Source organism: Felis catus, chromosome B4 (genome assembly GCF_018350175.1).
Source record: "Felis catus isolate Fca126 chromosome B4, F.catus_Fca126_mat1.0, whole genome shotgun sequence".
NCBI lineage: Eukaryota > Metazoa > Chordata > Mammalia > Carnivora > Felidae > Felis > Felis catus.
In genome coordinates this window covers 130120484-130146580 of record NC_058374.1, presented here as the reverse complement: position 1 = coordinate 130146580, position 26097 = coordinate 130120484, and the positions used below count along the sequence as shown (strand labels likewise).

At 43.6% G+C, this 26097-nt stretch overlaps 1 protein-coding gene across 21 annotated transcripts in view; it reads left to right on the top strand.

The window, feature by feature from the left end:
- Positions 1-26097, top strand: part of RBFOX2 (RNA binding fox-1 homolog 2) — a 289113-nt gene that overhangs the window by 82861 nt on the left and 180155 nt on the right. For 19 of the 21 annotated variants that reach the window (XM_045062307.1, XM_023257438.2, XM_023257437.2 and 16 more), the window contains exon 2: positions 8110-8160. The exons of the other annotated variants lie outside the window; for them this stretch is intronic. In XM_045062307.1, the coding sequence (XP_044918242.1) occupies positions 8110-8160 (51 nt within the window). The remainder of the gene's footprint in view (positions 1-8109; positions 8161-26097) is intronic. 21 annotated transcript variants of the gene reach the window in all.

The window sequence follows — 26097 nt, the reverse complement described above, 5'->3', positions numbered from 1 at the left end:
CGAAGTCGGAAGCTCAACCGACTGAGTCACCCAGGCGCCTCTGAAATACCGTGTCTTTTAAGCATGCATCAGTCAGTTACGGTGCTGAGCTGAGGTGTGGTCCTCCAGTGAGCACCACCCCCCCTCCCCCCCCCTATTCCCACACACACTGTTCTAGAAGATCTTCTGGAGGCCTGATGTTTGTTGTTGGTTATGGGATCAGTCACATTCTCTTGTAATTATTATGAGTTTGAGCTCCTCAAGGCAAGGATACCAACGCTGTGCTTGTCATAAGGCGATTGTTCAATCACTCATGCTGAATAAAGGAAGGATTCTTTGGCTTAAGTGGATTTTTCAAACATAGGTGCATGTGGGAGCTTCTAAGCCACCTGTGAAAGAATACAAAAGTCAGGTGCTGTTTTTCTTCTCTCGGTGTCCACTCTACTCGCATGATCCACTGCAGTTCTCTATTTGACCATTACTTAAGGAGCCTTCTGTTACAGGCCTGCTAACCAGAAGCTTCTAAACAGGTTTACTTGCTGACCTCTAGTCACTAAGGATTCTTGTGGTTTGTATTTTATTTCTTATATCTTCTTCTTATTTTTGAGCAGCCTCTGTGCCTACGCGGAGTCCGTTTGGAGCTCTTCCAGTCTTGCTCGGCCAGAACGTTTGCTTATGTAGGCCCACGCATAGCTGCTGAAGCCTGTTCTCTTGGAGTTTAACACGTCCGATTGCTAGCCTGTCCGTTCCATTAGCCAGCCTTGTAATTCCATGTCTGCTTTAAGTATCAGTTATTATTTTCACACTGATTAAGAACTCAGATCTGCACATCTTGGACCGTCAACATTGTCCCAGGGCCAGAGGAGTGTTCTTTACTGTGGTCACGAGGCAGCAGAGGTACTGGGTACAGAGTTAAGGCCTAAGTGTGAAGGCGCCTCAGCCACTGTCATTAGCTGTTTGGCCTCAAGCAGATCACTTAATCTTTCTGAGATTCAGTTTTGTTATCTGTAAAATGAGGGTTATAAAACCTATTTTCTGCATCATGAGGACTAAATAGGATTATATGAAGGTGTTTTTGGAAGTTATAAAGCACTACGGAACGCTGGCAATGGTGACTTTTTTTAGTCCTTTATAATGTTCCAAGCAATATGTGGATTTTACATTTCGTCAAATTGAAACAATTCAGATAAAGCATGCCCTTTCAGCCTTCCACAGATCATACTCTTCTCCCTAGAGGTAACCCCTGTGCATTTATTTATTTTCTAATATGCATGTAGAAATACCTCTTAAAATGTTTTTTTTTTTAATATTTATTTTTGAGAGAGAGAGAGAGAGAGAGAAAGAGACAAAGTGTGAGAGAGGCAGGGAAAGAGAGAGAGGGAGACACAGAATCTGAGCTGTCAGCACAGAGCCCAACGCGGGGCCCAAACCCACAAACCGTGAGATCATGACCTGAGCCGAAGTCGGATGCTTAACCAACTGAGCCACTCAGGCACTCCTGTAGAAATACCTCTTTAAAAAAACAGCACGCTATTCTGCTATCATTTAGTATGACTTGAGATAGTTCATAGAGGTTTTATCTTTTTAAAAGCTTGCACAGGGGTGTCGAAATAATAGAATAGCATTGTTTCTCATTATTAACGGAGACTGAGGTTCTTTCCAGTTTTTCACTGTTAGAAACAGCACTGCGTTGAAAGTCTTTGCACACGATTCTTTGAGCACGTGTGCAAGTGATTATCTAGAGTGGCTGCACAGGTCAGAGATGTGAAATTACAAGAAGGTATGTGCATTTAGCATTTTAATGATTATTGTCAAATTGCTTTCCAAAGCAGTGGTCTCAATATACTTCTGTTCTTACTATTAGATGTGAAGGTGCCTATTTACTCTTCTTCTTGCTAACTCGTGATGTTTTCATTTTCATTTTTGTCAGTCTCAGGAGTGAAAAATTATACCTCAAATCCAAAAGAACGTTCATAGACAGCATGGTTTGTGAGTGTAAACTGAAAGCATAACTGGAAACAATTTAAGAATCTATTAATAGGAAAATAAGGCTGGTCAATAAATTGTGGCATAGTCGTAAATAAGATAGGATACCAAACAGTCCCCGTTAGTGAAATACAGTAACTGTCCATAAGGGGAGTTGAATCTCATGGTTTCGAGCAAAAAAAGGAAATTGCTGAAGAATGCGTACAATAAGATCCATTTTTATAAATTAAACAATATGCAAAGTTAATGCATTTTGGAGGGACAGATTTGTACATGATAAAGTTAAAAAGGTGAGCGAGCCTTTGTCATTAAGTGTAGGCCACTTTCAGAGAGACGGAGTTTCTGAGAGCTGGTGAGTTCCGAGGAGCCTTATCCGAGAGACGGGGGAGAGAAGAGCCTGACCTTGCTGAGAGGCCGGTGAAGGAGTGAATCCATTTCCTCTGACATATATCTGTGCAACGTATTATATTTGTCTTTGCTGTTAAAGTTTATTTTCTTTTTTTTTTGTTACTTATTTTGAGAGAGGTAGAAAGAGAGTGCGTGCACGCAGGGGAGGGGCAGAGAGAGGGAGAGAAAGAATCCCAAGCAGGCTTGGCAGCCTGGAGCCCACCATGGGGCTTGACCAGAGATCCAGACCTGAGCTGAAATCAGGAGTCTGACACTCAGCCAACTAAGCCACCCAGGTGCCCTTTTGCTGTTAAAGTTTCTGACAATACCGGCTTCTAGGAATGTGACTTTTTTCCTTATAAAAAGTTCTCTGCATTGCTGAACTCAAGAATAGAGTTTATATGTGGGAGATTCTCTGGGAGTGATGAATGTTCATTTTGCTTATTGGTGTTTTCCATTTTCATTTTCATTTTTTTTTTTTTTTTAGTTTACTCATTTATTTTGAGGGAGAGAGAGGGCAACATGAGCGGGGGAGGGGGCAGAGAGAGAGGGAGAGAGAATCCCAAGCAGGCTTCTTGCTGTCAGCACATGGAATGAGCATGAGGCTCAATCCCACATTGACATTGTTACCTGAGCTGAAATCTAGAGTCAGGCGCTCAACTGACTGAGCCACCCAGGCACCCTTCCATTGCTTTCTTAAATATTGTGGAGCGGTTATTACAAAAGAGAAGTTGATGAAATGGAAATAACAGGGGCTTTGGAATCCAGCAGACCTGGGTTGATAGTTTTTCCCCACTTAGTACCTATGCTTTATTATCTCCTTCTCTTTGTTGTTTTCTCTTCCTCTTCCCTTCCATCCTGAGACTATACCTGGATTTAATGTTCAATATCTAGCAGTTATCATCACCTTTATCATCATCATCGTTAAAATTTATAGGCAATGATGTCGAATTAAATTATAGAATCTAGAACAGATAAGGCACTTGTAGATTTCCGAAGAGCCCTGTTCTTTTTGTCACAGTCTAAGCTGTATGTCTCCCCTGTAAAAATTAGTGTGAAAGTAGCTAGATTGCCTGTTATTACTATTATTAAATAACAGGTTGATTGACATAGAACTCACAGACCATGGGGCTCCTGGGTGGCTCAGTTGGTTGAAGGTCCAACTCCTGATTTTGGGTCAGGTCATGATCCCAGGATGCTGGGATTGAGCCCTGCATTGGGTTCTATGCTGAGTGTGGAGTCTGCTTAAGATTTCATTCATTCATTCTTTCTCTCTCTCTACCCCTCCCCCCACCACCCACCTGACCCCTTCCCCACTCTCACACTCTCTAAAATTAAAAAGGGGGCACCTGGGTGGCTCAGTCAGTTAAGTGTCCAACTTTGGCTCAGGTCATGATGTCACAGTTCGTGAGTTCGAGCCCCATGTCAGGCTCAGAGCCTGGAGCCTGCTTCAGATTCTGTGTCTCCCTCTCTCTCTGCCCCTAACCCACTTGCACTGTTTCTCTCTCTCTCAAAAAATAAATACATGCTAAAAAAAATATAAAAAAGAATTTGCAGATCATAAATCTCACCCTTTTAAATTGATTTTAGTAGTTTTTAGTGTTGTGGCAGTTTTTAGTATAATCATCAAGTTGTGCGTCTGTCATCACTAATTCAAGAACATTGTCACTACCATAGACAAACCCAGTACCTGTTACCACTCATTCCCCATTCTGCCCTTTTATCCCCTAGAGCTGCTAATCTCTTTTCTTTATGGATTTGTCCATGCTGGATATTTCATGTAAATGGAGTCATACAATTTGCTGCCTTTGTCTGTTTTTTTCCCCCACTTAGCATGGTGTTTTCAAGATTACCTGTTTGTCTCAGCACTTCATTCCTTTGTATTGCCCAGTAACATTGTTATGAATGTATCATACTTTACTTATGCATTCAGCAACTGGTGAACATTTGGGTTGTTTTGACTTTTTGGCGATTATGGAATAAAGCTGCTTCGTACATTTCTGAACAAGGTTTTATGTGGATATGTGTTTTCAGTTTTCTTTCTTACACCAAGTGGAATGGCCGGATCATATGGTAACTCTGTTTTAACATTTGGAGGAACTGCGGGCCTGTTTCCAAAGTGCCCGTACCATTTTACCTTCCTGCCAGCAGTGTATGAGATTCCAGTTTCTCCACATCCTCACTAAAGTTTATCTTGTTCCCGTAACGGGTGTGAAGTATTTTCTCATTACGGTTTTGATTTGCATTTCACTAATGACTAAAGATATTGAGCATCTTTTCATGTACCTACTGGCCATTTGTACATCTTTGGAGAACTTCCTATGGAAATCCTCCGTTTTATTTTTATAGCTTTTTTTTTTTAATGTTTATTTATTTTTGAGAGAGAGAGAGAGAGAGAGAGAGAGAGAGAGAGAGAGCGAGAGCGTGAACAGGGGAGGAGCAGAGAGAAAGGGAGACACAGAATCCGAGCTGTCAGCACAGAGCCTGACGCGGGGCTCGAACTCATGAACTGTGAGATCAGGACCTGAGCCAAAGTTGGACGCTGAACCGACTGAGCCACCCAGGCGCCCCGTTCTTTCCCCATTTTAAAGTTTGGGTTGTCTTTTTAAGAGTTCTGTATGTATTCTGAATACAGGCCTCTTATCAGATGTGTGACTTGCCGTATTTTCTCCCATTCTGTGAGTTGTCTTTTCATTTACTTGGTGGAGTCCCCCCTCACTTTATTGAAGCATAGTTGACCCATAACCATGTATAAGTTGAAGGTGTACAAGGTTTTGATTTGGTACATTTATATATTGGGAAGTGACTGCCAGCACAGTGTTAGCTAACACCAGCCTCATGTCACAAAATTGCCATTTATTTTTTATGGTGAGAACATTTAAGATCTGTTTTCTTAGGAGCTTTTTTTTTTAAAGATTTTTTTTTTTTTCAACATTTATTTATTTTTGGGACAGAGAGAGACAGAGCATGAATGGGGGAGGGGCAGAGAGAGAGGGAGACACAGAATCGGAAACAGGCTCCAGGCTCCGAGCCATCAGCCTAGAGCCTGACGCGGGGCTCGAACTCACGGACCGCGAGATCGTGACCTGGCTGAAGTCGGACGCTTAACCACTGCGCCACCCAGGCGCCCCAGGAGCTTTTTTTTTTTTTAATGTTTATTTATTTTAGAGACAGAGAGACAGAGCACAAGTGGGGGAGGGGCAGAGAGAACCGGAGACAGAATCTGAAGCAGGCTGAAGGCTCTGAGCTGTCAGCACAGAGACCGACGCGGAGCTTGAACCCACGAACCGTGAGATCATGACCTGAGCTGAAGTCGGACACTCAACCGACTGAGCCACCCAGGCGTCCCCCCCCCCCCCCCTTTAATGTTTATTTATTTTTGAGAAGGCGGGGAGGGGCAGAGAGAGAGGGAGACAGAAAATTTGAAGCAGGCTCTGCACGGTCAGCACAGAGCCCGATGCTGGGCTCAAATTCGCAAACTGTGAGATCACGATGTGAGCTGAAGTCGGATGCTTAACCGGCTGAGCCCACCCGGGCACCCCTTCTTCTTCTTTTTTAAAGTTTAGTTGTATTGAGTGGGGGAGGGGCAGAGAGCGAGAGGGAGAGAGAATATCCCAAGCGGGCTCCCCGCTGCCAGCACGGAGCCAATGCAGGGCTCCGTCTCTCACAAACTGTGAGATCGTGACACGAGCCAAAACCAAGAGTTGGACGCTTAACCAGCTGAGCCACGCAGGTGCCCTGCAACTCTCAAGTATATAATACGGTATTATTAACCATAATCACTATGTTAGGCGGGAGATTCCCAGAATTGATGGTGTCCTTTGAGCCCCAGAAATTGTTAATTTTGTTGAAGCCCAATTTATCTGTTGTTTCCTTTGTCACGGGTGTTTTTGGTGTCATAGTGAAGAAGCTGTTGCCTAACGAGAGGTCGTGAAGATTTACTTCTGTGTTTTCTCCTAAGAGTTTTGTGGTTTTAGGTGTGTGATCTGTTTTGAGTTAATTTTCTGTATGGGATGAGATAGCGTTCTAACTTCATTCTTTGATACGTGGGTATGCATTTGTTTCACCATTTGTTGAAGAGTGTTCTTTCTTGCTTCGATTTTCTTGGCGTCCTCTTAAAAAATCAGTTGATTATAGTTTTAAGGGTTTGATTCTGGACTCTCAGTTGTAGCCCATTGATCTGTATGTCTATTCCTTAGGCCAGTATCACACTATGTTGATGACTGTAGCTTTGCAGGAAGCTTTGAGATCCAGAAACATGAATCCTTCTGCTTTACTCTTCCTCGGGATTGTTTTGGTACCTATAATTTTTCAAGGCTGTTATCTTTGATGTGCTTTCTCTGCGGAGACTTCATTTATAAACATCCAGAACAGAGACTAAGGAATCAAAAAGGAGAACTTGGGTTGTCTATGATTGAATCAGTGATGGATGGCAAAATAACTTCTGCTTGTTGAGCTCCATGTATGTATTTCTGCATCCTTTTGTGTGCCCACCACGTGTTAGACGCTGTGCTAGATTGCAGGGAAACCACGGTGAACACACAAGGTGTCTCTGCAGTGGGCTCATGTTGGCTCCTCGATTTCATGTTTTTGAAAACAGGGCGGGTATTTGATAACCAAAGGTAAGGATATAATCACAGCGGATGTACCATTGGTTGGAAAGTGCTCTCTTGCCATATGTGAACGTCCCATCTGTGAAAATTCTTACCTTGTTAATCTGCTAGTCTGAATGAAAATATAAATGGATGGAAGAAGAGGATGAGCGTCTTCCGGGGAGCGGTGTTGAGCACGTTGAAAAAAATTACAAAAGCATATTCTCATTTACACTTTTATGTGCACGTGTATCTCTTCCCATTTAAAAGTTCACTTAAAGACAAGGGCCTTGTGTCCCTTACCTTTCTTACTGATGACTATCAGTCACTTAACAGTACTTGAAAAATATTAGGTGTTCAGTACGTGTTGACTGAATCATTGAATGGGTCAAGCCATGAATGAGTGCTCAGATCATATCACCTTATACTAATAGGGTTTGCATAGCTTTTATTGACTGTCATTCTTGCCCTTCAGGATTTTGATTTAGTGGTTAACGTGAAGATGAGACACTCACTATGGTATACTGTTACAAAAATCTGATTAAGGCATATGTCATATGAAAAGGAAATTGTACAGATAGCCTCAGTGCATTTTAATTTATACATGTTCGGAGTCACTCGGGTCTCTAGGGTCATAGAGGGTGATAGAGGAAGGGATTTCATGTAGGTTTCAAAGAACTGAAGGAATGCATATTGACAGGGGGGTGTGGCTAAAACTTCCAGACCAAGACGTAGTTCTCAGTAGGGGTGGTACTGTTGAGCCAGGAGACTTCTGGAAATGTGTGAATGTTTTTGGTTGTCCTAGTGTTCAGGATTGCTGGTGGCTTTTAGTGGTTAAGGGCCAGGGACGCTAAAGTCTCACAGTTAGGAGTTGATTTGCCCCAGATCTCAGTTGGCTCCCCGTTTGAGGTACACTGAAAAGGAAACAATTAGCTGAACGAGGAAAACAGAGTTTATGAATGGTGTTTTGAAGCAAATACTATGTTTGTTTGGTTTCGTTTTTGCCGTTGTAGAGGCTGCTGGCAGGGGTACGGTTAGAGTGGAATATAGTGATAGAACATCTTAAGGACTGTTGCAGGAATTTATATTTGATCCGTTTGGATGATTTGATGCTCCTTAACATTTTCTTTTGTCTTATAGTTTGATTTTCTTCTTTTTCTCTTAGAACGAGCCTCTGACTCCAGGTTATCATGGATTCCCAGCACGGGACGGCCAGGTTGGTATCTGCTGTGTCAGATGGGGTGTGTGTATGTGTGTGTGTTTGTTCTAAGGATGCTCTGGTAAGAGAGCATTTCCAGAAAGTATCTTGGAGAGGGACGTGGTTAGTTTCAGCAGTGCATTTACGTTTAAAGATACAAATAAAATACATGTCTTAATCCTAAAAGAATTGTAATCGCGTTTCTGAAATTGTGGGTGTTATGGGGGAAAAAAATCAGGCACGCACAGACATAACTGCTTTTGTTTTCTCTTCTCCAGGCTGTTAGAATAATTTTGTAACCTGGTTTTCTTGGTGTTTCATAATTCTAAGTGCTGGACTTGTCTCTTAATTCTCTGCCACTTAGCTCCTGCCTGCACAGATTTTTTTTGAGTCCTTGCAATAATCTGCAACAAAAAATTCCATTCTCCTTCCTGGGGAATTCAACCTTACGGTTTTAATCAGGAAGCCTAGCTTGAGAGAGGGAAGTTTCTGCTGCCTTTCTCTGTTACATTGGGAGCATGATTGGAAAAAAGCCCAGGCCCTAGTGTGGGTTAGAGCAGCACTGCTTCCTATGAGACACCTTCTGGGCGGTTTAGGTGAATGTATAAAATGCCTTCCTTGTCCTTCTGCTGTTTGAAACCTTGGGCAGGTGGGGCTGAAGATGAGTTAGGGTAGAAGAACAGGTAACTGCTACCTGAGAGAAATGGTGTGGCCTGAGATACCTACCCTCTGAAATTTAACCTCCTTGGAGCGCCTGGGTGGCTCAGTCGGTTAAGTGTCCGACTCTTGATATCGGCTCAGGTCAGGATCTCATGGTTCATGGGATCAAGCCCTGCATTGGACTCTGCACTGACAGTGCAGAGCCCGCTTGGGATTCTCTCTCTCCCCCTGTCTCTCTGCCCCTCCCCCACTTGGTTGCACACTCTCCCTCTCAAAATAAATAAACATTAAAATTTTTTTTCTTTTTTCTTTTTTTTTGAAATTTGCCTCCTTGCTGTTTGGGCATATTGGTATTCTCCAGGAGATTTGAAAGGTTACCCCTAGTGATATCTTTGATGTCTGTCCAACTTCCTCATAGCGTTGTCCAAAAAAGCCCCCAGTTTTAGGCTTGTCCAAGGGACATTGTGTCATCAGAGTGTTAGACTAAAGGGTTGACGTAGTTCCTGTTTCCAGAAATTAATTGAATCTCATCGGAGCCCCTGGAGCTGATCTTGAAAACTAGGTTGGCACCATAATCAGTGGTCATCTATTGAGTGGCCTTCAGTATTCCGAGTATTTGCCCCGTTCTTGCACTTTGGGTGCTGGGTTGGTGTCAGACTGGCCCCAGTTAGGGTGGGGAGGAACAGGGGGAGGGAAGGTGTTGTTCATCTCTGTGTTTATCTCCCGGGGGGATCGTCACTGTTGGGATCGAAGTTTGTCCCTAGGGAAGCTTTTGTTAAAAAGATACAGTCGTTTACTTCAAATCTTTTTTTTTTTTCATTTATTTTATTTTTTGTTCATATTATTTTGAGAGAGAGAGTGCGCGAATGGGGGAGAGGGGCAGAGGGAGGCAGAGAAAGAATCTTCAGCAGGCTCCATGCTCAGTGCAGAGCCTGCCGTGGGGCTCAGTCCCGTGTCCCTGGGATCATGACCTGAGCCAAAATCATGAATCTGACGTTCAGCCGAGTGAGCCCCCCCCCCCCCCCCCCCCCCCCCAGCCGCCCCTCAAATCTAAAGTCAGAGGATTTTTTCTTTCTGGTTTGGGTCTGCTCTGGAGCTCTTGTAACAAGCTGTGAACTTTATGCCCTTTGATAGTAGTTCTAGATCTTGGTCACATATCAGGGAAGGTACTACTGCCTAGAGATCTAGCCCCCAGAGACTCTGTAAGCAGGGTCTAAAAGTGCATTTAGTCATTCACCTATTTAGAAATACCTACAGGCGATGCTGCTTTGCAGCCACTGTCGAGAACTGCAGTCCTGTGGGCTACTTTAAAAGTAGTGACACGTTCCGTTTCATCCTGTACTTTTCACCTAGGACCCTTAAAATACAAAGGATCATGGTCAGTCTCTGTCTACCCTTGCATATCAACGCATATGTTTACTTATTTATAAAATGTTGCTTATTTTGGATATAGACTTATTTTATTTTTTTTAATGTTTATTTTTGAGAGAGACAGAGCATAAGCAGGGAAGGCACAGAGATAGAGAGGGAGACACAATCCCAAGGCAGGCTCCAGGCTCCAAGGTGTCAGCCCAGAGCCCGATGTGGGGCTCGAACCCACAAACTGTGAGGTCATGACCTGGGCCGAAGTCGGACGCCCAACCAACTGAGCCAGCCAGGCACCCCTGGATGTCGGCTTATTTTAGATGTAGGAAGGTAAGACTAATTGAAGTAAAGCATGGGAATAGACGTACTGAGTTTAAAAGGATCTGAAAGGTACTGTATAATGCTGTGTTCTTCCTGTGAGGATTACAGATCAATAAAAAACTAAGCAAAAGGAATTAAGAGGAATTTGTTAAAGCGTAGAAGTAGTCTTGTTGCTTGGAACTACTTTATTTTTCCTTTCTCTTGCGGTGGGGACACACTTCTGTAACCTGCGCATTTATCACTCAATACTGTCTCTGCTGTAGGCCTGTGCAGACCCTTTTGCCAAGGTTTAAAGCTGCTAATTTACTTTCAGGCACATTCCGATGGTGACAGGTTTATATTAGCTTATTTTCTTGGGCTTTATTTTGTTCTCTGACTGGATCTTTGAATTAGAGATCTTAGAGCAGTGCAAACAGGCAAATATTGAATGGCTGCTTGTTGTATTTGATGAATACAGAATCCAAATGAGTCCCGCTAATTAATGCGCCTAACCTTGTGAACTCTCACTTTGTGCACTGAGATTTGGGGGACATGTATCAGTGTGCAACGCTGGTCACTGAGCGGCCTGAGCTGGGCAGAAACCGCACTTGTGATCTTTACATCTCCCCAGACTGGTCTGGCTCAGTACATCCAGGATGGGGGTTGGGGGGGTGGTGAAGTGAAGGTGAATTTTAACTATGTGTCTTTATTTGCCTTCCTTATTCTGTTGCTGTGCCTTTCTAAACAGATAGGAATCGTCCCCAGACAGGATTTGTATCAGCATCTCATGGTGATTTTAAATTTTTTTTTTTTTCAACGTTTATTTATTTTTGGGACAGAGAGAGACAGAGCATGAACGGGGGAGGGGCAGAGAGAAAGGGAGACACAGAATCGGAAACAGGCTCCAGGCTCTGAGCCATCAGCCCAGAGCCCGACGCGGGGCTCGAACTCACGGACCGCGAGATCGTGACCTGGCTGAAGTCGGACGCTTAACCGACTGCGCCACCCAGGCGCCCCATCATGGTGATTTTAAAAGAGACAGTTACAATCCTGATCTTCCTAGAGCACGGTCATCCGTGTTTTCCCCCCTCGTCCTCACAGCCACCTTTTGAAGTAGATAAAACAGAGGCGGGAAACTGAGGTACCCAGAGGTAAAGTGACTTCTCCGAGGAAACCGTACAAGGTAGTAGCTGCAAAAGAACTGAAATTTTCTTCTCTTTGTGAGGGCCCTTTCCTCTGTGCTGGGGAATCACTGACTCACACAGGCAAGAATGTGGTCGTGTGCACGAGCACCTGCTCACGCCTGTACCTTGTTTGTCGTCTGGGGGCTTCATAGGCCTCTTGGAGCTCAACCACAGATCTAGGAATCCATGATCCCTGCTTAAGGATTATTACCCCTGGCTTCCTTAACATTAAGTATACCAGTATACCACTGTTCAGTGGTCCTTTTCATCCTGTTATGTAAGCTCCTGCCAACACATTTGAATTGGAAACCTGTGGAGGGAAGGAGGGGAAAAACCACCCGCCACCTCATAGAGGTTGTGCTTTCTTATGTGCCGTTCCCTCAGCCTTCTTTCCCAGTCAGTTAGCAAGTTTTATGGGATGACAGTCCGCTGTGCTCATAGAGCTCTCCCGAGCACTTCACTGTGCTTGCCAACGAGCTCCGTGTGGGAGTGGAGGAGACAAACATTGTCCAGATTTGCAAAGTGAAAACCAGCTCAGAGAGTCCGACTGAGTGTCTCATCCGAGCCGTGCAGTTTGGGTTGATGATACGATACAGTGGTTTAGATTCGTAGCTGTTTCTTTGTGGTTTAGGTATATGCGCAGATGATTTTTTGAGTATTGGTTCGGTCTGGAATATTTTGTGGGTTTGCGGTATTTTTAAATGAGAGAATATTTGTGTGTGTTAGCTCCAGGGTTTATGGATAGGAGGGGCTTAGGAATAGCAATCTGATTAGAGAGGGCCTCAGTTCTACACAGCAAGCTCACTGTTTTTGCTGACATTGTTCATTTATTTAGGACGGCTTTCAGGGGGCTCCCGGAGAGCACAGTGCGAGTCCGAGTCCATCCCCTCGCCATCACTTGGTGCCACAACTTTACGTCTGCTACATCAGGGTGACCGTATAAGTCGTCATTCTAGCTGGGACACTCTCGAGCGTGAAAAGTGATGCTTATGTTGAAACAGCCCCGTGCAAACTGGGATGAGCGGAGGTGTGTAGCCACCTTAGCTGTAATTCAAGAACCATAGGGGCACCTGGGTGGCTCGGGTGGCTTAGCGTCTGACTCTTGATCTCGGCTCAGGTCATGATCCCACGGTTTGTGAGATCGAGCCCTGTGTCGGGCTCTGTGCTGACAGCTCAGGGCCTGCTTGGGATTCTCTCTCTCTCTCTCTCTCTCTCTCTCTCTCTCTCTCTCTCTCTCTCCCTCCCCCACTGGTGTGCTCGCTCTGTGTCTTTCTCTCTCTCTCTCTCTCAAAATAAATAAACTTAAGAAAAAATTAAGAACTCTGGCAAATGTCCTCTTTTTAAAAAAAATTCTTTTTTAATGTTTGTATGTATTTTTGAGACAGAGCGAGACGGAGCATTGGGGGAGGGGCAGAGAGAGAGGGAGACACAGAATCGGAAGCAGGCTCCAGGCTGTCAGCACAGGGCCCAATGCGGGGCTCGAACTCTCAACCACGAGATGGTGACCTGAGCCGAAGTCAGGCGCTCATCCAACTGAGCCACCCAGGCGCCCCTAGCAAATGTCCTCTTAACTGATGTGATCGGGGTTTGAGATTATGGCACAGTGCATTGCCTCACATTCAGCCCGCGCAGGAGCGAAACCTTGTCATTCGCTTTTGAGGTGAGAGAGGGAACAGACTCTTGGTTGGGTTTAGGTGTTGAGTCGGATATGGAAGTGACAGTATTAAAATGTTAAAAAAAACTAACGTAAAGTACTTTACAGTGTGCTTCCGTGTTTGCTGAGTTTTGGTCTTCACAATAGCTCTGCTAGGTAGGTTGGGTTTTATTATCTCTACAGATAAGAAAACCACTGGAGAGATTAAAAATTATTTTTTGTATTTTTACTTTTTGAGAGCGAGCGAGCATGTGCTTGTGCATGTGTGGGAGAAGGGCAGAGGGAGGGAGTACCTTTTTTTTTTTTTTTTTTTTAAGTTTATTTGTCTTGAGAACAAGACCAAGCATGTGAGCGGGGGAGGGGTAGAGAGAGAGAGAGAGGGAGACAGAGGATCCCAAGCAGGCTCTGCATTGTTAGTGCAGAGCCCATGGTGTGGCTTGAACCTGTGAACTGTGAAATTATGACCTGAGCCTAAGACTGACGCTTAACCAACTGAGCCACCCAGGTGGCCCAAGAGAGGGAGAATCCCAAGCCAGCCTCTCTGCTCAGTGGGGAGCCCATCATGGGCTTGATCTCATAATCGTGAGATCATGACCTGAGCCAAGGTCAAGAGTCAGAAGCTTAACTGAGTGAGCCACCCAGGCAACCCCCGGTTCAGAGATTATTAAATGGATTTCCCAGTGTCACATAGAGAGGAGGTGGCAGAAATGGACTTGAACCCTGGATTTTCAGCTTCCATGTCTTTTGTTTCCCTTTTGTGTTCTTCTGTCAGTGTTTTCTCTTCTCTGAATGGGGATGTTCTTGTGCTAGTGTGACAAGATATTATGGAATCATTAGGGAATGTAGCCTCATGAAAAGGCTTCATGTGACTTGGAGGTCCCTTGAATAACTTATTTCTGCCAAGTTTTCTTCCTTATTTGCTAAAATAGCTTATGGTCCACAGTTTGTCTTTTTGTATTTATATAGTAATTTTGTAAATATAAAGAAAAAATTGATGTCATGGTGTTAGGCTCTTTATCTTATTTTTAAAATGCTAGCCAGTGGCTTGCTAAAATTATTTTCCTTTGATTTTCTAAAATTCTGTTGAAAAGCCACTGTATGGACATGTTCAGGTGATTCACAGAAACAAAGGGGGAGTATCAAAGGAGATGTTCAAAGATGTGACTTTGACCGTTAGAGATTTCAGTTGGGAGTGGCAGCCATACTTTTAATTTAGAGGATAGATTAAAAATGACCTAGGGGATTTATTTTTCAAAAGCATTTTCTTTCTTAAGAATGTAATGACTTTTCCTTTTCTTCCTTTTATCCCCGGGATGAACTTTATTTTAGTAGAGGTTTTTATAAATGAACTTTCAGGGCTTTTAGGTATTGATTGGGAGCCATGGATGATAGCAAACACATTTTCTGTCATACTCATTTGTTTTCATGCCAAAGAAATGGTGCTGCTCTTCCTCCTTTGGGAAGAATTGGAACAGAGGACATGGGGAGAGTGTTCAAATTCTAGCTTGGTGCTGCTTTTAAGCTTAAAGACAGGAACCACTAGTAAAGCAATACTTTTTACATCATGACCCAGCACGTGCGTGCATGCGCGCGCACACACACACGGACACACAAATGTAACTTAGAATTAGTCTTCCAAATAGTACTTACCCTTACTGTACTGTAAGCATTTTCCGTTCTTTTCCATTCCATTAAAAAAATTGTTGGTTGTGACCAGCAATTGAGCAAAATTGATTTCCTGGGCCCGCTAATAGATTGCAATCTGTAGTTTTGAAAAACAAAATTCTCATGATTGTTGTCCTTGAAAATGCAACCTTAGGGGCACCTGGGCGGCTCAGTCGGTTAAGTGTCCGACTTGGGCTCAGTTCATGATCTCGCGGTTCGTGAGTTCAAGCCCTGCATCCGGCTCTGCTGACAGCTCAGAGCCTGGAGCCTGCTGCGCATTCTGTGTCTCCCTCTCTCTCTGCCCCTCCCCTGCTTGTGCGCTCTCTCTCTCTCTCTCTCTCTCTCTCTCTCTCTCTCTCTCTCTCTCTCTCCTCTCTCTCTCTCTGTCAAAGATAAATAAACATTAAAAAAAAATGCAACCTTAAAGAACTCCATATACTTTAGCAGTCACTTCCTATTCCCCATCTCCCCGTAACCACTCATCTGCTTTCTGTCTCTGTGGATTTGCCTGTTCTGGATATTTCACGGAAATGGAATCATATAACATCTGGTCTTTTGTGACTTGCTTCTTTCACTGAGCCTAATGTTTTCAAGGTTCATCCATGTTGTAGCGCGTGTTAGTACTGCATTCCATTTTTGGTTGAGTGACATCTCACTGTATGGCTAGAGGAAGTGTTCTTACGTGAGCCCACTGCCTGCCTCTGTGGTTCTTTCTCCCGAAGCTCTCTTATGTACACTTGGCCTTGGCCTTGCCAGGCATCCTTGAACAAGCTTGATTCCGGCTTCAGTGTGGAGCCACTGTCTCCTCTACCTTCAGACACGCGGTACTCTTCGCCCAGATGCTCACTGTCTTTTCATTCAGGTCACAGGTACAAAATTTACTCCTCGGGGAAGTCTTTCCTGACTATACTCACCTAAAGATATCCAGATATGCAACCTGACCTTCTTCAGATCTGTCGCCATCATCTGAAATTATGTAGTGCGCGTACTTTATTGTGTATCTCTCCCACTAAAATGTGCTGTGCAACCTGTGACTTTGCTTAGAGCAGAGCCTGATATGTAGGAGGAGATCAATAAATATTTGTTGAATGCATAAATTAAAATTATCTTGTTTAATGTTGACGATTTTGAAAGGTTTTAGGCAGGGAAGTGACGTGATTCATTATACATTTTTAAAAACAATATTCTGGCTGCTATGAAGAATTGAATTTTAGGAGGAGCAACAAAACAGCCTTAGAACTCTCTAGGCAATGGCTTTATTATTTGCTGTCTTTAATATCATTTCTAACCAGGACTTATTTGTTGAATGAGAAATTTTACTCCCCCGGCCCCCGACCCCCGCCCCAGCTGGAGACTGGGTTGAAACGACTGGTTTAGAAGTAAATTGTTTCATACCCCTTCTGTATCTCACAACCTATAATAATTTTCTTACTGGCCCCCTTCTAATGAAAAATACTTCTGCTTTGCTCTTCAATTACATCCGAAGTCGCTTTTTTTCCCTTTCTGCTAGGTTGTACAGAACCCCACTGTCAGCCTTCATGCGAGGTACATTATAAAATGGTTGCTTCTCCCCAATATCTGACATCAGGTTGCCCATCGGTGGTGATTAGGGCCTTCTGCGATGTTGCCTTACACCCTCTAGTGGATGAAGGGCTGGGAAATGCTGCAGCATCTGGTGTTCTAGCATTTTTCTTGAACCATGTAATCAGCTTCAGACTTACTCTTGCATTTTAGATCATTTCATTCTGCACGTAGTTCATAAGATTTTTTCCTTCTGGGAAAGACCATTTCACTTCGTCTGCTGCTGACTGCCAGGTGTCTAAATAACATGCTTATTCTGCTCTTTCTTGGTTTACCAAGTTTAGACACCATATTTTGGCTGCCTACTGTTGGAGAGGAGATATTAACAGTTTTTTAGACATGGTCTTCTTCCTTCTAATAAGGTCATTTAGAAAAATCAGTGTTTATTCCCAATTTATGGTTACATAATAATTACACTATTGTGACTAAATATAGCCAAATCATAAAACATGATTATATTCCCTTTCATAAATACTTTTCCATTTCTCCTGGAGTTACCAAATATATACATATGTGTGTATAGAAAATATATATACATATATATTGAGTAAGAACTTAGAAAACACTATTGAGATATAATTTCCATACCATAAAAGTAATTCAATGTAAATATACTTATTCAGGGGTCTTATACAGTTTGTAGAGCTGTGCCATCACGGCCATAGTATGGTTATAGAACGTTGCCATATCCCCCCCGCCCCCAAATTTTCCTAAATTTTTTTTGCAGTTAGTCCCACTCTCACCTCAGTCCCAGGCAACCGCTGATCTGCTCTCTGACTCTATCCTTTCTGGACATTTCGTGTACATGGAATCATATGATGTATATATGATCTTATTTAAAAAAATTTTTTAATGTTTATTAAAAAAAATTTTTTTAACGTTTATTTTTGACAGAGACAGGATGCGAGTGGCTTAGGGGCAGAGAGAGGGGGAGACACAGAATCCGAAGCAGGCTCCAGGCTCCGAGCTGTCAGCACAGAGCCCGATGTGGGGCTTGAACTCATGAGCTGTGAGATCATGACCTGAGCTGAAGTCGGACGCTCAACCGACTGAGCCACCCAGGCGCCCCTATCTGGTCTTCTGTGTGCGACTTCTGTCACTTAGCATAATGTTTTTGAGGTTCACCCATGTTGTAGTGTGTATCACTATATCATTCCTTTTAGTTGCTAAATAGTATTGTTTTGTATGGATGGACTGCATTTTGTCAGTCCATTTACCAGGTGATGGGTATTTGGATTGTTTTCAGTTCGGTGATTATGAATAATGCTGTTATGAACATTTGCATGGAAGTCTTTGTGTGGACGTATGTTTCAGTTTCTCTTGGGCACATTTCTAGGAGTGGAGTCGCTGGGTTTTATGGTAAGTAAGCTCATGCTTCACTTTACGAAACTACTACACTCTTTTCCAAAGTGGCTTGATTTTATCTACCTTTTTGATTATACTGACTATGCATTGGTAGCTCATTGTGGTTTTGGTTTGTATTTCCTAATACTGAAAGATGTAGAGTTACCTTCTCGTTTGCTTATTAGCCATTCGTATGTCTTCTTTGTTGAGATATGTGTTCAAGTCTCTTGCCTACTTTTTATTTGGTTTATTTATTCTCTTAACAAGTTGTAAGAGTTCTTTATATGTTTTGGATACAAGTTCTTTGTGAGATTTTGCAAGACAACTCTTTCCCCTCCCCCCCAGTAAAGCAAAACTATGTTTTCAACCTTATTTGCTAAATTTGGATAAACTCTGTGTAGCTCTCTTAGGAAAGAGACGGTGGAAACGGGCATTTGACTGTCTTTGTTCAGGCCTGGTGATGGCTCCAAGGAGGACTGGCAGGTTTACAGTGGCTTTGTGTTTGGCTAACATAGCCTTCTCCAGATTTTTGGTGGCAGGCATGTTTGGGCAAGAAAGCTCTTTGTGTAGTGACAAGCAGTTATGCTGCTTTCTGCATGTCCTGAGGGACGTGATACGCTGAAGGATCGGCCATGTTCATTGGCCTTTTTTTTCCTTCTTTAACCAAGACACTGTCGCGTCTGTGTAAGGCTGGTTCATGGAAATTCCTCTGGATACACACACATAGACACACACACACACACACGCGCATGCGCAGACTGCATCCTGGCTTTGGGTTTAACTATCAGCTCTGCCATTGCAGGCTCCGTGACTTTGGGCAGGTTTTTTTTCCTTCTGTGAGCCTCAGTTTCTTCATCTATAATATAGGACTGGTGTCTACTGTGAAAGGTTGTTGCAGGATCAGAGATAACATACATAAATTTCCTGGCATGTAATAGGGTCATTAAATCATTTTTCTCATTAGTTTTATGGGAAGGAGGCCTTAGGGAAGCTTTTATAAGGGAATATTTAGTTCTTACAGTCTCTGATTTAAGTCTTTCTCTCTCCTTTTTTTTTTTTTTTTTTTTTAAATTCACCATGTAAAATGAATTCTGGCTGTAGATTTGAAATTTCTACCTCAGGAACATAGCTTTACCTTACTTCCAAGAATAATACGCCTGTGTGAGGGGAGTGAAGCCTGCATAAGTTTGTTTACCTAACTCATTATGGATCTTGGCGGCATCAGTAGAAAGAGGGGGTCCGTTCTCAGACCGTCATGACTGGAACGGAATCTGGCCAGACTGCGCCGACGTCCACGGCTCTCTACAGCCATCGTGCTCGCTCTTTGCCCCTTGCACATATCTCTTCCATGCTGCATGGCTCTTCAGAGTCCTTCACATCTCGGTCCTGGATATTTATTTCTTCCTAGTGCCTTTTACTTGCAATATTTCTCCTGTTCCCAGCAGACTCCTAAGTATCCTTCAAGATCCCTGCTCATAATTTAACTGGGACGTATGAAACCTTTTCTTACCGCCTCTAATCGTTTGAGCTCCTCGAACACGCCATCTGCCTGAGCATTTCTGTAAGTTTCGAATCAAGGGAGTTTGGGAAGTTTGGTGAAGACTGAGCAAAGTATTGAACTTCTCCAAGGCTCAGTGTCCTCATCAGTGGAAGTGAGGAGGGTAGTATTTACTTTTGTAACCATTACATTTTTAAAAATTTCCTAGGTCAAGAGCAACTTACTGGTTGATGTGATGTTTCACTGCCTATACCTTCTGTTTTCCACGTAGGCTAGAAAGTCTTTTCTCATCCCTGGGCTCTGCTGGGTCTGATTTTGTGGTTGTTGGCGTATCCTGCTTCCTTGTGGAAATAGTGGGACTTTTCATCACGTAACTTCCTACCTCTGAGTCCAGCCATACTGCTCTGGATCTATGGATGGATGAGTGATGTGAGCAGGGAGTGGGGAAATGATGGCTGGCTTGTCTTCTCACCCCTCTTCTGTACATGGTTTCTTTGTCACATCCTGGCAGTCATGGTTTGCCTATTTGGACTCATTTTGAGCTTGCCGTGATTTTAGGCTGTCACAACAGTTTGGATCTCTTGACCCAGATCTTTATTATTTTGCAGATAGAGGGATTATAACTTCTCTGCTTGGCTTTCCAGTAGATTGGCCTAATACTTTGTATGTAGGCAATTGATCTGTGTTGTAATGAGAAGTTTAATATGGCCTTCAAAAAGAATGAAGGATTATGAATCACTGGAACTATTCATAAATTCCTTTGTTAGTGGTAATTCGTCTCTTTAGGGTTGTTAAGAGCAGCCAAGTAGTAAGCATAAGCAGCAGATAGTCTCACAGCCAGAGTTGGCTACCATTTTGTGAGTTACTTTTAAGAAACATTGGGGTGCCTGGGTGGGTCAGTCGGTTAGGCAACCGACTTCGGCTCAGGTCGTGATCTCGCGGTTCGTGAGTTCAAGGCCCGCGTCAGGCTCTGTGCTGACAGCTCAGAGCCTGGAGCCTGCTTTGGATTCTGTGTCTCCCTCTCTCTCTGCCCCTCCCCTGCTCATGCTCTGTCTCTGTCTCAAAAATAAATGAAACATTTGAAAAAATTAAAAAAAAAAAAAGAAGAAACATGGTAGAGCTCCTCAACCCTTCGTTCTTCAACAGACAACCCGTGGCAGATGGTTTAGAATGAAACCAACTAGTTACATTTAAGATAAAGCAAAAGCCCCCATAGTTGGTGGCCAGTATGGTTATGTATTTCAGTTATAGATTAAACATTTTTATTTCTTGATAGCATCAGCTTATGCCATTATGCTGAGCTGATTTAGGGTTGATTTAGAAAGGCGGGGGAATTAAGATCTTTGTGTTAGAAAATTTTGTGCCACCAGAAAATTTCAGTAAATTCTGGGTAATCATACACTTAAACAAAGGCACAGCTCTCATCTCACTGGGTAGCATTATTCTGTTTAGCTTTTATCTGTTGAGAACTCTTCAGGGGATACTGTTAAGTGAATACCGTGATTGGGCCCCAGTCTTTTTCTTTCTATGTTGGGTAAGGTACTCTGTGTGTTAGCCACACTACGGGATGGGGTAGTGTAGCTTTGAAATCGGATGTGGGTTTTAATTCCAATTTCTTTACTTATGGCATTTAATGTGTTGAAATACCACCCTTTGCCACCCTTTATTTTTTAATTTTTTAAGTTAAAAAAATTATTTTTATAAGAGAGTGAGTGCACACATGCGTGAGTTGGAGAGAGGGGCAGAGGGAGAAAGAGAATTTTTATTTTATTTATTTATTTATTTATTTATTTATTTAAAAAAATTTTTTTTTAACGTTTATTTATTTTTGAGACAGAGAGAGACAGAGCATGAACGGGGGAGGGGCAGAGAGAGGGAGACACAGAATTTGAAACAGGCTTCAGGCTCTGAGCTGTCAGCACAGAGCCCGACGCGGGGCTTGAACTCATGGACCGTGAGATCATGACCTGGGCCGAAGTCGGCCGCTCAACTGACTGAGCCACCCAGGGGCCCCGAGAATTTTTTTTTTAAATTTATTTTTATTTATTTTGAGAGAGAGATAGCACGGGGGGAGGGGCAGAGAGAGAGGGAGACAGAATCCCAAGCAGGCTCTGTGCCATCAGCACAGAGTCCAGTGGGGGGCTTGAACTTACGAAGGTGAGATCGTGACCTGAGCCAAAGTCAGTAGGTGGATGCTTAACTGACTGAGCCACCCAGGTGCCCTGAGAGAGAGATTAAGAGAGAGAAACAGAGAGAGAGAAAGGGAGAGGGAGGGAAAGAGAATCTTAAGCAGGCTCCACGCTCAGTACAGAGCCCAATTCAGGGCTTGATCCCACGACTCTGGGATCATGACCTGAACTGAAATCAAGAGTTGGACGCTAAGCCTACTGAGCCACCCAGATGCACCCCTTTACCACTATTTAAGTCCCACTTCAAAGGCTGTCTCCTCCTTTAAGTCTTGCGTGATGCACTTATTTGGGAACAGATTCTTAATGTCCTCTGAGCTCCCAAGGCACGTTATTTCCACTTTGTAATAGCATTTTATCACTGCCTATTATTTTATGATGACCCATAATGTTCTGTGAGAATAAGGATCCTGTCATACTTCTTTTTTAAAAAATCATTCGTTTATTTATTTACTTATTTATTTACTTTTATTTGCATTTATTTTATGCAGAATTTACCCCTTTTTTCCCCTTCTGTTTCTTCTGGGATATCTTTTTCTTCTGTGCAACTTCCTCTTCTGGTTTAGGACCACTCTGCTCTTTTTCTGTAAGGATCATCTCAGTGTGGCAGGGAGAGCTCATGTATGGCGGATTAATCCACCCATGAGCCCTACAAGTTCTCTGCCTCATCTTGGGGACTTTGTTCACCTGGATGTGCTCAATGACCAGAGACTCTGCATCTAAACCCTTACATTCAGCTTTACTCTCTGCATTTTTAAGCAGGTGCAATAGAAATTCAGCAGTCTTTTTGGGCCACCGACCTTGTGTCCAGCCCCACTGTTTGCCCTTGGGCACACCTACCAACTCCACCACTGTAGCGACAGAATGGCACGTATTGCTTCTGCGAAGTGACGTCTTTCAGGTATTTGGTGGCTTTTCGGATATGCACACCCTTGATGGCCTGCGTAGCTTCATGTGTGTTCTTAAAGTGAACACGGAGATTTGCACCTCTTAATTTGCATGATTTTGTCGAGTTTTCCGGGTCAAGTGAATAGCAAACTATTTTCAGAGATCACCTCAGGCCACTTATGGGAAGAGCACTTTTTTTTTAATTGTTTATTTATTTTGAGAGAGAGAGAGAGAGAGCGAGCAAGCAAGTGAGCAGGGGAGGGCCAGAGAGAGAGAGAGAGAGAGAGAGAAAGAGAATCCCAAACAGGCTCTGTGCTGTCAGTGCAGAGCCTGGTGCGGGATTTGATCCCGTGAACTGTTGAGATCATGACCTGCTGAGATCAAGAGCTGCCCGCTTAACCGAGTCACCCAGGCACCCCTGTCTTACTTCTTGATATTCTCAAATACTTTGCTCAAAGTAAGTACTCAGTAGGAATTTGGTAAAGGGATAAATGAAACAGTAAACTTTCGCCTTCTTGAACTATAGAGACTACTCTGTTGGGACTTTTTCCTGTGGAAGATTAAAAAAAAACTTTGTTCGGGCTTTCATTAGGCTTTTTACCTTTGCCTTGCCAGAGCTATATAAAAAATTAATACCCAAGAAGGTAGATATCTGATCTTCAGCAGGAGAGTGCCTCTTACAAGTTTAATGGTTTTGGTCAAGTGGATCTTAAATGTAAATCTGCCGTCTTGTGGAGCCATACAGAGCTCTTAAACCACTCAATAAACATCCTTATTGAATTAGTAGAACTTTGTGTATCTTTTATTCTTAGGATTTTTCATTGTTCCTTAGAGTACTTTCAGCCTGTCCTCTCGAAGCTTTGTGGTATCAGGTGGATCATAGAATCATCTAAGCCAAAGATGCTTTGAGTTCCTGAATTCTGTTGCTTCCTTCCTGGTTTGGGGAGCCCATGCATTCATTCTAGCAGGTGTGTCTCAATTTTAGAGTAACAAGTGAGGGTTCCCAGGAAGAGAGAGCTAACATGAATCGAACTTTGACTGTGTGTCAAGCCCTGTATGAAGCATTTAGCAAGTTTTATTTTATTCCTCCCATTTGCAGGTGAGGAAACCAAGGCTCAAAGAGATTTAAGTCATTGTCCAAGGCTTTGTAGCTGATAATGAGGAAAGTTGGGTTTTAAATCTAAATGTGTTAGATTGAAAAGTTTATGTTATTTCCACTGAGAACATGTCTTTTCCTTATTTACTTTTCATCGAATGTTTGGGGGTTTTTGTTGTTGTTTTTCACATTTTACTTGCATGTTTGATTTTTCTTTAGTCAGTAGAAATGGTATTATTTCCCTACTGGTTCCCCTCCCCAGCCCTGTACTGAGGGGGTGATAATTTGTATTATATTTCTATAGTCCTGTATCCTTTACAGATCACTTTCCTGTCCATTTTCATTTGATCTTGGACGTGTGGGGGGGGGGGGGGAGGCCGGATCTTAATCTCCATTGGCAGATGAGGGAATTAAGGTGCCCGGGGTCGTGAGAGATTTGCCAAAGGTGGTAATAAGTGGCGGAGAGAGAAGAGCATAGCTTTTGTTTGGAAGAGGTGCGCTGACCTTCAGACTAAACCTTGTAGCCGCAAAGTCTTTTTCATCTGAAGTACGTGGACATGATATGGGAAAAATGTAAGTGGCGTGGTCCTCCTAGAAAAGATTTGGAGGACGTGGAGCCCCGCCCTCTGGGCTTCCTCTGACCCCGAGGCCCCTCGGCTGGCTGGAACCCGGTTTGAAAACCACTGGGGAATAATCAAAGAACCTTAGCGTCCGGCAGATCTGGCCTCACAGTTTTAGTTTGTGCCTGCCGTTTCATCTCTCTCAGGCTTGGGTCCTCATGTGTAACATGGGTAGGATTGCTGACAAATATTAACTAAAAACCATGCTGGAGCCTGGCCCGGGGCCCCCTCGGCGTCTCTGGAGGAGAGCTCTAGGTGTCAGGGAGTGTCAGCACTCACCCTGTGTGGGGCGCCTGCCAGAGGGGGTGGGGAGCTCGTCCCTGAGGCCGGGCCCCCAGGAACTGACAGTGCAGGCCTTCGTCCTCGACCCGGTGACGACATTCATCAGTACTTCAGGACAAGGGTGGACACACAGGTTTTGCGAAGGATCCGAGAACAAATGGTGTGGGTTTTGGGGCCCCTGTTGCAGCCATTCAGCTCTGTTGCTGTAGCTTGTGTGCAGCCATAGATAGCATGTAAATGAACGAATGGGGCCGTGTTCTAATAAAACTTTATTTGTGGGCTCTGAATTTCATGTAATTTCCACGTCCTGAACTACGCTGCTTCTGATTTGTTTGTCCCCCGCCATTTAAAAAATGTAAAGACCGCGTAAGTCATGGTCTGTATGCGGGTTATACAAAAACGAGTGGCAGGCTGGATTTGGCCCATGGGCCATAGCTTGCTGACTCCTTATTTAGACAACTGCTTGTTGATGGTAAGTGCAGTTTTTGGCCCAGTGGGAATACTTTCATTTAAAACTGATTGCTAGTAAGGAAGTATTGATACCAGAAAAGGCTTAATTTTGCAGTCGAAAAAGGTAGGATTTTTTTCCTCTCCCACTCCTGTCAGGAATTGTTCCATGCTCACTAGTTTCTTTATCCTCTACCACGTGGCTAAAATTAAGCAGCTGTCGTCCTGTTGGTAATGCCTGGGTGAAAAAGTTTCTGAATAAAGACCATAGTACAGTGGGAAGACCATGAGTCATGAGGAAATCAGGAAACTGGCTTTTCACTAACTTTGACTTTGGCTATGTCACTTTACTTCTTTGGGCCTTCAGTTTCCCCGTATAAATGAGGAAATTGGAGACCATAATATCTGAGCTCTTGGCCTACTCTGACATGCTCTGATTCTACCTTTTTTTTTTTTAATGGTTATTTATTTTTGAGAGAGACAGAACATGAGGGGGCGAGGGGGAGAGAGAGAGGGAGACACAGAATCCGAAGCAGGTTCCAGGCTCTGAGCTGTCAGCACAGAGCCCGAAGTGGGGCTCGAACCCACGAACTGTGAGATCATGACCTGAGCCGAAGTTGGATGCTTAACTGACTGAGCCACCCAGGCGCCCCTCATTCTACTTTTAGTTGTCTGGAAGGTGCTACTAGACAGTTTTCATGTATAGAAACTTCAACAGCCAGTATATATATTTTTAAAATTATTACACATTGTGCGGGGTTTCACATTGTATCAGGGAGTATTTACCAAAGCAGTTTATTCCCGCTGTGCTAATGCTAGCCATTTCTGAAGTGAAAGGCAACCGTGATTTAAATTCCACCTACGTTACCATCACTTCCTGTCCTGCCATCCTGAGCTAGTTAACCTGTTTGGAGATAAGCTGCAAATGCAAAGTGAGGGGGACTGGGGACATCGGAAGAAGAATATCCTGACCATGTAGGGCTTAGGAAAAAGTTCATAACTGGAAACCTTTTCCCCTCCGAACCTGAGTCACACTTGAAGGACTCTTGGCTCTCCTGGGGTGGGAGGAAAAAAGGGACAGAGCAGCAGAGCAAGTGGCTATGTCTGTTTTTGTCAACAGAGGGCACCCAGAGCAAAGCAAGTGCTTTGTGACCCAGGCTAGGCTCTGCTCTGCTCCCCAGGCAG